Raw genomic sequence first — 12,697 nt, 5'->3', positions numbered from 1 at the left:
AGGAGAGAAGCAATGTGATGTGATATCGTCTGTTAAAATCAATGAGGAGCCGAGCTGCTGCGTTCTGAACCAGCTGGAGGCGAGAGAGTGACTCTTGGTCGCAAATGTCTGGCAACAGGCTGAACAGAAAATGCGTAAAGAACACGCAATCAAAATGGTGCAGGTCAAAAAAATGTAGAGAAAACCAAACACTTCTCACTGCCTGAGGAGAATTAGACTCTCCTTGTACTTCACATTAGCAGACAAGAGACCAAGGCCACTCTCAGCGAGACTGATACGACGCATATGATTTCTGATTTTGTGTTTTTGAGGTGAAGATAATTTTGTGCCATCCCTCAGCTGAAATCACTGAGACAGTCTCCAGCAGCAGCAGCAGCTAGGCTGTTTGGGTCACCTGCTCTCAGTGGAAGGTAAATCTGTGTGTCGTCTGCACAGAAATGAAGAGAAATCAGAAATCAGAAATCAGAAATTACTTTATTGTCCCCAGGGGAAATTTGTCGTGGACTCCAGTACCTCAGCTGCGAGTACAATACATCACACTCAGAACAACAATTAAAAATACAGAAAAAAAAAAAAAAAAAAAAAAAACACACAAGACATAACAGGTTCGTGCCTGACTTCGCACCAGTCATTATATTGCATCGCCCCACTTGTGCTTAAAAAGTGCATGAGTCCTTAGCACTGCAAATACACTGGTTGAGCCTAAGATACATTAAAATAAATACGATTATAACCAGGGAAACCCATGACAGCATACAACATAGTCAAAAGTCCTCACAGTGAAAAATTGCCCACCAGATGGGGACAAAAGAAGGAAGAAATAGCACCTAACTTATAGCTGGTAATTTATTCAATAGTGCTATGGAAATAGGGAGGAAGGAGAGCTTATATCGATTGTATTTATATCTACTTGCTCTATAACGTCTCCCTGAAGGAAGTACTTCATATGCAGGGTACAAAATATGAGAAGGGTCCTGCAGAATTTTTTTTGCCTGATTTACCACAATGTTCTCAAAGATCAGGTTGAGAGACACATAGTCTTTTTTACCAATGACTTTCAGGGCAACTTTCACCTGCTTTTCAAGCTTAGCTTTGCACTGGACAGTGAGGGGGCCAAACCAGGATGCCATCCCGTATCTAATTAAGCTAACCAGTACAGAAAGTGGTCATGATTTCAGTACTCACTCCAAACAATCTCAATCTCCGGAGGAAGTGCAGTCTTTGAGCCAATTTCGCACACAGTTCATCTACCTGCACATTCCATTTAAGTAAGTTATCAAGATGGATTCCAAGATACTTATAGGAGTCAACCTGTTCAATTACACTGTTACCAATAACAACAGGGACATGGACTGTCACATTCCGTGGATCAAACACCATCTCTTTGGTTTTGTTGGAGTTGAGAATGAGATGGTTCCTTTCACACCAGACATGGAAAGAGTCAATCTCTCTAAAGTAACCAGAGGGGCAGTCATCAGCACGTAACAGACTTAAAATAATGGTGTCATCCGAAAATTTTATGATAAAGTTGTTAGGCTGACTACTTATAAGAGGAGACCCTTTGACACTGAATGATTGGGCCAAGTAGTAGCGTGAGATGGAAAGTAAAGGTATCAAGATATTTAAAGTTGTACTATGTAATTATGAGATATTAAACTCAGAGAGGTGTAAAAAATCCTACAGTTTATATAAAAATATATCATATTGTTTGTAGAAACAGTCTATCCTCAGGGGAAAAATGGGACCCGGGGCACTGACATGTACCAGTTCACTGTTGTCATAATAGCAGGGGACGCAATTTTATTTATGATTGAAAAAGGCATTTTCTAGGCTTTTGATTGATTTTTACAGTGTTCAAACATGATGTTTTTTGAAAAAATGCATGTAAAATAGGGGCTTTGCCAATGTAAAATGTTTGTCAAAACTGCGCAGTCCACCTGTGAGTCACCTGTGCCTCTAGGTGGCAGCATCACCACAGCCATCAGTGCAATGTCTCGACAGACGGCTTGGCTGGATCCCAGCCGCCAACCCAGAGGAGGAAGTTTTATCAAAACAGAAGAAGAAAAAATGGCACACACTTACCAAGACGTAGGTGTCGTGCTCATGCTTCTTCCTGTGCAGGGGCACGTCTGTGGAGGAAACCAGACATCACTCTCAACATGTCATCACAATAACATACTGACAGCCTCCGTGTGCAGGAAACTACAGTTTGTCTACAGTTTGACTACTCACAAAAAGTTAGGGATATTCGGCTTTCGGGTGAAATTTCAGGATGAACCTAAAATGCATTATAACCTTTACAGGTGAACTTAATGTGACCTTCTGTAAACTTTTGAATGCACATGTCCAACTGTTCAGTGTTTCAGTACTTTTTGCACAAGTTGCTGTTCTCTAACAAGGAGTTTAACGGCAAAATTCACATCAGGTGTTTGATGCTCCAGCTCATCGAGGTCGTATCATTAGGGAACGGCTGCTGGAGACTGGGGTACCTCAAATGGAGTGGCCTGCACTTTCTCAGACCTGAATCCCATAGAAAACCTATGGGATCAGCTGAGTCGCCGTGTAGAGGCTCGGAGCTCTGTACCCCAGAACCTCAATGTCCTGAGGGCCGCCCTTCAAGAAGAGTGGGATGCCATGCCTCAGCAGACAATAAGTCGACTTGTGAACAGCATGAGACGTCGCTGTCAAGCTGTAATTGATGCTCAAGGGCACATGACAAGTTATTGACACTGACATTTTTTGTTGTGGTGTATCCACCACTGTTGTTGGCTTTTGTTTCAAGAAATTGTTTGAGATGAGGAAATCACCAGTGCATGCTTCTACTTAAATGCCCTACTTTCATGATATCATATCACTGTAGCGTGAACATTTTACATTTTCCATAAATTTCACCCAAAAGCCAAATATCCCTAACTTTTTGTGAGTAGTGTATTTCTCCGGTCAGTTTTTTTTAATCTTATTTTATTTTTTGGTTTATTTAACTCAAATCAATTTAATTTATATAGTATCAAATCATAAGAGAAGGTATTGTTATGAGATGTGACAGAGGATCAAGTGGAGGGACCGCCACACAACACGGAGTTTGTTTTATTGTTGTTTTCCTTGACAGCAGCCTGGCCGGAGGAGCTGCTGCCCCATGAGTCCCAGTCTGTCTGGGGGGTGGAAACTGTCAGGGATCAGACTTTCCTTCAGAGATGGTGCGGTGGTTTCTCACCTGGTCCCCAACAAATTTTAATTGATCATGAACCGAAATATTCCCATGAACAAGCACTTGGCGCCACTGGCCAGAAAAGAGAAAAACCTCAAGCAGAACGAGGCAGGCAGCCACTGACCTCAACTGGATGGATAAAGAGAAAAGGAGGAAAAACAGGAGGAAAGAACACAGTACAATGCAAGTTTCTCATACAGATGTATATTAATTTTAACGGTTAATAAAAACCACAGTGATAATACTGATGATTCTGTGGAGAGACTGCTGGGGCTAGATGTTCAAGTTCGATGCCCGCTGTGGGTGCAGTTAAAACAGTGGGTGGGTTTATTTACACTCAGAGAGAAGCCAGTTGAGTGTAATAATGAGAAAAGCAGTGCTAAGGCATCAATCCTCATCAAATATTAAAAACAATTAATTACTTTATCCTCACTAACATCTGGGCTTGAAAAAAAAACAAAACTGTTAATTGATACTTCAAGGTTTCCAAAAGTCTTCATACAGAATGGCTCAGCTTGGTTCATTTTGTGGTCAGAATGCACAAAAACCACCACAAACACTGCCCAAATCAACTTATTCTTCATTTATTCTTTATTTGTTAATGTATTTGACTTATAAATACACTAACAACGCACTTTATGTCAGTACAGCCGTTTTATGACCAGCTGTTGAAGTAGTTTTCTCTATTGTAGAGCCTCGTTTTACTTATTACTTTGTCCTTTAGCTGATAATTTATGAAACGTACATTTTGCTTATATTATTAACAAAATGGCATGGAGTGTCCTCAGTTTATTACCCAGCTATATGTAAAAGCCTTCCTCACACATTCAGCCTGCCAGAGGAAGACATTTGTATAGACGTTTGTGTGTAACTGTCTACTCAAATGTTTGACAGTCTAAAACTGTTCATGAATACTTCAGGAAAATATCTTTTTCATAAAGCAGTGAGGCTCTCCTCCCTGCCTGTTGCTGCTGTTCTTTGTTTGGCTTCAGCCCTTTGAGCCTCCACCTGTTTACCTTTTGCCTTTTCCGCCTTTTTAAAAGTGTAAATTTCAGTTTCAAGATTGTTTCCAGGGTAAACTGTTGTTTCTTAATTTCTTTCATCATTTCCATCACTTCTCTCTCTCTCTCTCTCTCTCTCTCTCCCTCTCTCTCTCAGTGTCTCTCGCTCGCAGCTCAGCAGACAGCTCAGTGTCTGTCTCACTGATCTGCTGTTTGTTTTCTTGTTTTTTTACTTTTGCATCAGAGGAAACTTGAGGCTTTCCTCTCTGAGCAGGTTTGTCACCTGTCAGGATGGACGGCGACTCGGCTAAAAACACTTTCGGGGCCGCGGTGAGGTCCAAGGCGCAGGCGGCGCAGGAGGTGAAGGACGAGGATAAGCTGTACAGGTATAAGGGAGTGCTGTACCCCCGCGTCCCGTGTCCCGAGGAGAACCTGAAGGCTCTGGAGAGCGTGGAGGCCAGAGAGGACGACATCCTGCTGGTGGCTTATCCCAAATGCGGTGAGTGACCGGGACACAGTCACAAACTCCTCATGTGGGAGATGTGTACCTGATGACCTGCCTGATAGTTTGTGTAAGCTTTCCTAACACTCACTGGGCTTGTGTGAGCGTGTTTATTGCACAGCTGAATTCACACTTTGGTCGAATTTCACACGCACATTTTCCTTTTTCATAACTATAAGTTAACATGTTCATTTCTGTTAAACTTTATTGCTGAAGTTTTATAAATCAGTACAGTATGACGCTGGCGTTTCTCACAACAGCCCAGCTCCCTCTCTGAAATTCTCTCCCTCCAATTTTCACTGGACACATTTAACTGTGGTTAAAAAAAAAAAAAAAAAAAAAAGCTTGAAGTCCAAAATTCATTGAACACACTGAGCTGAAGGTGACGCAGAGTGGGGTCAGAGTCTCAGGGAGTCCCCTAACATTTAGTTACTCCACACTGATACTGATTTTGTTGCAGTAGTACATCATATTCATATTTCCATCAAGGGTTTGTGCAATATTTCAGCTTTTCATTTGTTATGGTGTAGATACTCTTTCCTTCCATTCCCTGACATTTTGACACTCTTTTTGAATTACTGTTCAGTTCCCCCGAGGCCAAATATACTAAATATGAATGCATTTTGAATGTGTGTGTGTGTGTGTGTGTGTGTGTGTGCAGGTTTTAACTGGATGGTGGGGGTGCTGAGGAAGATCCGGGCCATAGAAACGAGGTCTGAGCCAGAGTCCAGGATGAGTTCGCTGATGGAGTTCTTGGGGCCGGACATGTTACAGGTGCCTGCTGATGCTGTGTGTGTGTGTGTGTGTGTGTGTGTGTGTGTGTGTGTGTGCTTACATAGACTGACAATGGAGACATGGCCATTACACATATGTAGGTGGATGTACACAAATGCTACACATGCCACACACACCACACATCACACTCCCACAGATACAAACTATTAACACAACTGACCCCCCTCACACACACACACATACACACACGCACACACACACACACACACACACACACACACACACACAGGTCCTGGACCGAGCCCCCTCGCCGAGGCTTCTGGGAACACACCTGCACCCCGACAACATCCCCGCCTCCTTCTACACCAAGAAAACCAAGGTCAGTGACATTAAAGGGGCATTTCAAAGACATACACTATATTGCCAAAAGTATTCGCTCGGCTGCCTTCACACACATATGAACATGAGTGACATCCCATTCTTAAACCATAGGATTTAATATGATGTGGGCCCATCCTTTGCAGCTAGAACAGCTTCAACTCTTCTAGGAAGGCTTTCCACAAGGTTTAGGAGTGTGTTTATGGGAATTTTTGACCATTCTTCCAGAAGTGCATTTGTGAGGTCACACACTGATGTTGGACAAGAAGGCCTGGCTCGCAGTCTCCGCTCTAATTCATCCCAAAGGTGTTCTCTCGGGTTGAGGTCAGGACTCTGTGCAGGCCAGTCAAGTTCTTCCACACCAAACTCGCTTATCCATGTCTTTATGGACCTTGCTTTGTGCACTGGTGCGCAGTCGTGTTGGAACAGGAAGGGCCATCTCCAAACTGGTCCCACAAGGTTGGGAGCATGAAATTGTCCAAAATGTCTTTGTATGCTGAAGCATTAAGAGTTCCTTTCACTGGAACTAAGGGGCCGAGCCCAACGTCCGAAAAACAACCCCACACCATAATCCCCCCTCCACCAAACTTTACACTTGGCACAATGCAGTCAGACAAGTACCGTTCTCTTGGCAACCACCAAACCCAGACTCGTCCATCAGATTGCCAGACGGAGAAGCGTGACTCGTCACTCCAGAGAACGTGTCTCCACTGCTCTAGAGGCCAGTGGCGGTGTGCTTTACACCGCTGCATCCGATGCTTTGCATTGTGCTTGGTGATGTAAGGCTTGGATGCAGCTGCTCGGCCATGGAAACCCATTCCATGAAGCTCTCTACGCACTGCTCTTGAGCTAATCTGAAGATCACATGAAGTTTAAAGGTCTCAAGCTATTGACTCTGCAGAAAGTTGGCGTCCTCTGCGCACTATGCGTCTCAGCATCCGCTGACCCCGCTCTGTGATTTTACGTGGCCTACCACTCCGTGGCTGAGTTGCTGTCGTTCCCAATCGCTTCTACTTTGTTATAGTACCACTAACAGTTGATTGTGGAATATTTAGTAGCGAGGAAGTTTCACAACTGGACTTACTGCACAGGTGGCATCCTATTACATTACTATTACAGCACCATGCTGGAATTCACTGAGCTCCTGAGAGCGACCCATTCTTTCACAAATGTTTGTAGAAGTAGTCTGCATGCCTAGGTGCTTGATTTTATACACCTGTGGTCATGGAAGTGATTGGAACACCTGAATTCAATGATTTGGATAGATGAGCGAATACTTTTGGCAATATAGTGTATCTTGTCTCAGAGTGACGCAGAAAAATTTATCCACGCCTTCGTTACCTCTAGGTTAGACTACTGTAACTCCTTATTATCAGGTTGTACCAGCAAGTCGTTAAAGACTCTCCAGCTGGTCCAAAACGCTGCTGCACGTGTGCTGACTAGAACTAGGAGAAGAGATCATATTACTCCAATATTGGCTTCTTTACATTGGTTACCTGTAGAATCTAGAATAGAATTTAAAACTCTTCTCCTCACCTATAAAGCTCTTAATGGGCAGGCACCATCTGATCTGAAAGAGCTCATAGTTCCTTATCACCCTGCCAGAGCTCTGCGCTCCCAAAATGCAGGTTTATTGGTGGTTCCCAAAATCTCTAAAACTAGATCGGGAGGCAGATCCTTCCAATTCCAGGCTCCCCGTTTGTGGAACAATCTTCCTATCTCAGTACGGAGGGCAGATTCACTCTCTATCTTTAAGAGTAGACTTAAAACTTTCCTTTTTGACAAAGCTTATAGTTAGGGTCGGCCCAGGTTGCCCTGGACCAGCCCTTAGTTATGCTGCTATAGGCCTAGACTGTCGGGGGACTTCATATCATGCTCTGAGCACTTTCCTCTCTTCTAATCTTCCTCTCCCCTTTTCCTTTCTTCTTCTTCCTGTCCCCCCCATACCCCTTTTTTTTGTGCATGCTTGTTCCAGAGTCCACTGCCCCTTTGCTTTCGTTGTGCTTTTTGTGTCTTGTCCAGGTCAAACTGTCCTGCTCATCCTGGAAGGTCATCCAGCTGCAGATGAGATGGCTAGATGCTGCGTGTCACTTCCATCTAGATTACCTGTTCAGGATACCCTGATGTTTCTGTTGTTGTCTGCTGTCCCAGTTTGTCCCAGTTTGTCCCTATCTCCCTGTCTCTGTCTCCTTGTCTCTCTCTCTCCCCTCCCACCCAGCCGGTAGAGGTAGATGACCGCCCACCCTGAGTCTGGTTCTACCTGAGGGTTCTTCCCGTTAAAGGGGAGTTTTACCTTGCCACTGTCGCCAAGAGCCAAGAGCTCAGGAGGGAATCTGTTGGGTTTTTTGTTTCTCTACTATAATTTGTAGAGCGTGGTCTTTACCTGCTCTGCCTGTAAAGCGTCATGAGATAACTTCTGTTGTGATTTGACGCTATATAAATAAAGTTTGATTGATTGATTGATTGATTGATTTGCCATCACATTTTTCATTTTTCAGCTTCATTTTCCTAAATCACCAAATCCCCCACTAAATCCTCAAATCCCCACCATAATAAAGCTTAATAATTATTCCTTTATTTGTTCAGTCATTCTTTCTGTGCCCTCCATGTTTCTCTTTCTTTCTGTCTAGTCTCCCTGTGTCTTCACATAATTGTGTTTGTGCATACATATCTGATTGTGTGTGTGTGTGTGTGTGTGTGTGTGTGCCTCTCTGTATCCAGATGCTGGTGATCTTCAGAAACCCAAAAGACACTCTGGTCTCTTTCTATCATTTCTCTAACAACAGCCTGGTTCTGCAGTCCGGACTGTCCTGGGACACGTTCTTCTCCCAGTTCCTGATGGGAGACGGTGAGCACCGGTCATGGTTGAAAAAGTCCACACACACTGTTGTTCACACACAAAGTTCACACACTGCTGACAAGAAACTCCATAGTACACAGAGCAAACACACTGGGGAAATAATCACTGTAGAAAGTGTCAGAGTGGGGAGTTAAAATAGGCCACATGGGCTGATACCTCAGCAGACTATTTGTACAATCTCTTCAGTGTGTGTGTGTGTGTGTGTGTGTGTGTGTGTGTGTGTGTGTGTGTGTGTGTGTGTGTGTCTGCAGTTCCTTGGGGTTCGTACTTTGATCACGCTCTGGCCTGGGAGAAGAGGATCGACGACGCCAGCGTCATGATCGTCACCTACGAGGAGCTCAAACAGGTCCTTCACACACTCCTTTATGAAGTGTGTTTAACTCACAGTGATATGTCCACTGTGTTAAAGTGGCACACCCACTTATTTATTCTCTTCATCTCATGAGAGACATAAGGCGTCGATAATTTCCCTCCACTGCCCCGCGGTCCTCCGTGCCTCGCCTCCTCCAGCTCTGCCTCCCTTACCTTTTCACCAGGTGATACCAGACCAGCCTCGCCTCCTTTTCCCAGCTTACGTTCATCAAAACATTATTTCTTCGCTCGTGTCTCCCTGAAGAGTTCCTCATCCAATATCTTATTGGACCACAACATATGACAGATCTTTAGAAGACAGCTGTTGTTTTATTAGGGCTGGGCCACATGAACAGAATCAAATATCACAGTATTTTTGACCTAATACCTCTATATCGACATTGTGATGATGTTGTAGAGAGGATCGGGGGACTTTCAAAATAATTACAGAGTGATATTTTTGTTTGTTTAGGCTTAGGATTAAGAAAAAAGCTATACTGACAGCTTAATGTTTAACAAAGACTGACACTTGTGCAGGTATGACTGGCCAATATTATCTGAATATTAAATTTTGTTGAGCCTGGATTTGAACTTAGGTCTCCCACGCAAACGTAACATTTTTTTTTTTTTTTTTTTTTGCCAGTTTGCCCCCCCACCAGCCGTGTTTGTAGAGGTTTTCACTCACTTAATACGACACCAGTGTTGTTCTCAACACGACCACTAGAGGTTGCTAAATTTTTAAACATAACTACAGCTCCTAAGAACCTGCTGTCCATATACTTCAGATATCACCTGTTGCTGAAATATTTTTTGCTGTTATTAATTGCTGACCTAATTTAATGTTTATTTGAGATGTTGCATGCTCTTTTTAACAGAGATGCTTATGTTAAATGGCATTTTGTTATGCAGTGATTTTGTACCTGCTGGGGGCCTCATGACAAAATTTGCTAGGGGGCCCAGTTTGGCCAGGGGCCGCTCTGATATCTAATGAGTTTCAGTCCTCACTCCCCTCTGTGTCCCAGGACCTGAGCGAGGGCGTCCGTCAGATCTCCAGCTTCTTGGGCTTCAGCCTGACGGACGCTCAGATCCAGAAGATCTCAGAGGACAGCACCTTCAAAGCCATGAAGGAGAGCTCCGCCCACTCCCATGGCACTCTGGGAAGTATATTCTTCAGGAAAGGTGGGTTCAGCAAGTGTTGACTGTTTTTTTTTTAAGTTGTCAAGCCTCATTTTCTTCATTTTCCAGCCCCTTTCACCTTGTTTTTCCCTTAAATAAACCTCAAGTCCAACTCTGCAAAATCACATTGGTATTTTGTTTCCCCATGCCTCAGTGAAGCTCCTGCTAAAGATATTGCCTTTATTGAGTGAAATACTCAGTAAAGGCAATTATGAATTACATGAAATTAAAACAATCTCTGTGTCTTGTCTGCATAGAAATAAACATAGAAAATAGTGGGATAATTAAAGGAAAAATACATGCAAATGGAATTTCATAATTTCTGCAAACTGTGTTGGAAAATTTTGGGGTTTAACATAGAGAGGGAGGAGAAATATGATGAAATTTTCATGATGTATGGAAATAATATGTTCCTCTAACTCTGAGGCTAGATAAGGGGAAATTTGAGGGGAAATGAGAGATTAAAAAGCGAGCTGATGTTGCTGTTGGTGTGCAGGCGAGGTGGGCGACTGGAGGAACCACTTCACAGCAGAGCAGAGCCAGGAGATGGACCGAGCCTTCAGCAAACAGCTGGCAGGAACCAGGCTGGGAGCCCGACTCCACTACCAGCAGCACTGCCAGTAGGACGCAGGGAGGACGCACAGCTTCCACACATCACGTACCGCCAAGATGGTTTTTTCTCCTTAAACAAATCTAAAATAAAATCTGAAAATGTGAAGTCGGGGTTGTCAGACTTTTTAAAGCTAAGCGTTTGTCAAAAAGTAGTTTAGCTCAATGGGATATGTACTATTGCTGATTTATATGATGAGAGTGTGTTTATGTCATACTCTGACGTGATAAGAAAATATAATCTTGAGAGGAATGTCCAATTTTTCAACCTTTCTGGAGGAAGATTTTGGAATATTTGAGTAACTGGCTGGGAAAGAAATTACCACTATCCCTATCTCCAAGATTATGTCTATGAGGGAACAAAACCCAAATAAAAAACATATCAAGTGGAGGATTCTCAGTCATCATGGCAGGAATCATAGTGGCTGCTGGGACAATACTTAGATACTGGACCAAACCTCCAGAATTAAAAGAATGCGTAAACATCATGATAAAAAGGAAATCTAAAATATAAACATGTGTGCGTTAGAAATTTATATAAAAAAAAAGTGTATGCATTACGAATAAATATATGCACAAATCTGACAATAATATTACAACAGTATATACAGAAATAAGAAACTGAGATTATTATCCATCATTATGGTGAGTTCTATTGCTTATTCGTGTCATTTTTGGCTGTATAACACGTGTGCAGTCCAGTTTTGTATCAGTTGTATCAAAGGTATGTGCAAAATTAAATGCATTAAGTCTCAATGTGTGCATTAATCCTACAAAATATTACAACAATAAACACAGACATAAGAAATTGAGCATATGTTCAAAAAACATATGACATTATGAGAAACGATGGTTTAACAGGCATCTAAAAATGAGTTTATTATTCTTACACACATTTTTAATGGATCCTCCAAGTCCCTCCCTTCTCTAAAATGACACAGTTTTGGTGGCAGCACAAAGCTCAAGCAGCCGTGTTATTTCTAACGCAGGCACCCCGCTGGGCCTGCTGGTGGCGCTAGAGGGAAGCTCACAGAGTCAAGCAAAGTTGCCAGGTTTCATCCTCCAAGCTTGTAGAGTTTGTTGTTATGTTTTTGGACTAAGCCGCCCCCCTCAGCTCCAGCGCGGGGCAGATGTTTCTGGAAGGAAGTCGTGTGGCTCCGGTGGTTATTTCCTGGGATCTCTGCTGCCATCTGCTGCTCAAAATGTGGAACTGCAGCTGCAGATTTAGGAAACTGGATTGAGCATAAATCCATTACCTGTTTGCTCATTTCTATGGTGATGGATGGACACGTTGTATTACAGTGTTTTTCAAGGTGGGGTCCGGGGACCACCAGGTGACCTTGCGGGGCTTCCAGGAGGTCCTCTGCAAAATTAGTTTAATCTAAAGTCAGAGTGAGCAGGATTTTCTTAAAAAAAAACAAAAATAATCCTCTGCATTATGACTGTGAGCCACTAGCAGTGTGTGTTGGTGTGTGTGTGTGTGTGTGTGTGTGTGTGTGTGTGTGTGTGTGTGTGTTGGTGTGTGTCTGCCCTCAGCCTGGATTTTCTTGTTTTGCTGTGCTCAGGACTCTTCTGGGTTAGGGTTAGGGTTAGGGTTAGGGTTGGGTCCCAGCCAATCACAGCGCAGCATGGTGCTAGATCGATACCACGACAGCCAATGGAGAGCGACAAAAATCAAATTTCGTTCCACAACGAAAGTGAACCTGGGGTTGAGCTTTCACCTGCTGGTGAGCACTGAGGGAGAGGAGGATGAAGAGCGACGCCACGCTGGCCTGTTTCCTGTTGGACAGGAAGTTTTTTTCCTACGACGACGATGGAATGATGTAATATTCATTTTGTCACCATCCTATGAAAGGAAAACTCGCTGCTGGTGGTTA

The 12,697-nt window shown here is 43.3% G+C and overlaps 1 protein-coding gene across 1 annotated transcript in view; it reads left to right on the top strand.

The window, feature by feature from the left end:
- The first annotated feature begins 4,400 nt into the window (after positions 1–4,400).
- The window catches only part of LOC115373055 (sulfotransferase 6B1-like), a 30,256-nt gene continuing 21,959 nt past the window's right edge, over positions 4,401–12,697 (top strand). Inside the window, exons 1-7 of the mRNA XM_030071292.1 lie at positions 4,401–4,708; positions 5,373–5,485; positions 5,736–5,825; positions 8,546–8,672; positions 8,936–9,030; positions 10,058–10,214; positions 10,708–10,864. Of these exons, the coding sequence (XP_029927152.1) occupies positions 4,501–4,708; positions 5,373–5,485; positions 5,736–5,825; positions 8,546–8,672; positions 8,936–9,030; positions 10,058–10,214; positions 10,708–10,835 (918 nt within the window). The 5' untranslated portion in view covers positions 4,401–4,500 and the 3' untranslated portion in view covers positions 10,836–10,864. The remainder of the gene's footprint in view (positions 4,709–5,372; positions 5,486–5,735; positions 5,826–8,545; positions 8,673–8,935; positions 9,031–10,057; positions 10,215–10,707; positions 10,865–12,697) is intronic.

This window comes from Myripristis murdjan, chromosome 15 (genome assembly GCF_902150065.1).
Source record: "Myripristis murdjan chromosome 15, fMyrMur1.1, whole genome shotgun sequence".
NCBI classification, from domain to species: Eukaryota; Metazoa; Chordata; class Actinopteri; order Holocentriformes; family Holocentridae; genus Myripristis; species Myripristis murdjan.
The sequence above is the reverse complement of the archived record's forward strand: the minus strand, read 5'-3'. Positions and strand labels throughout refer to the sequence as shown.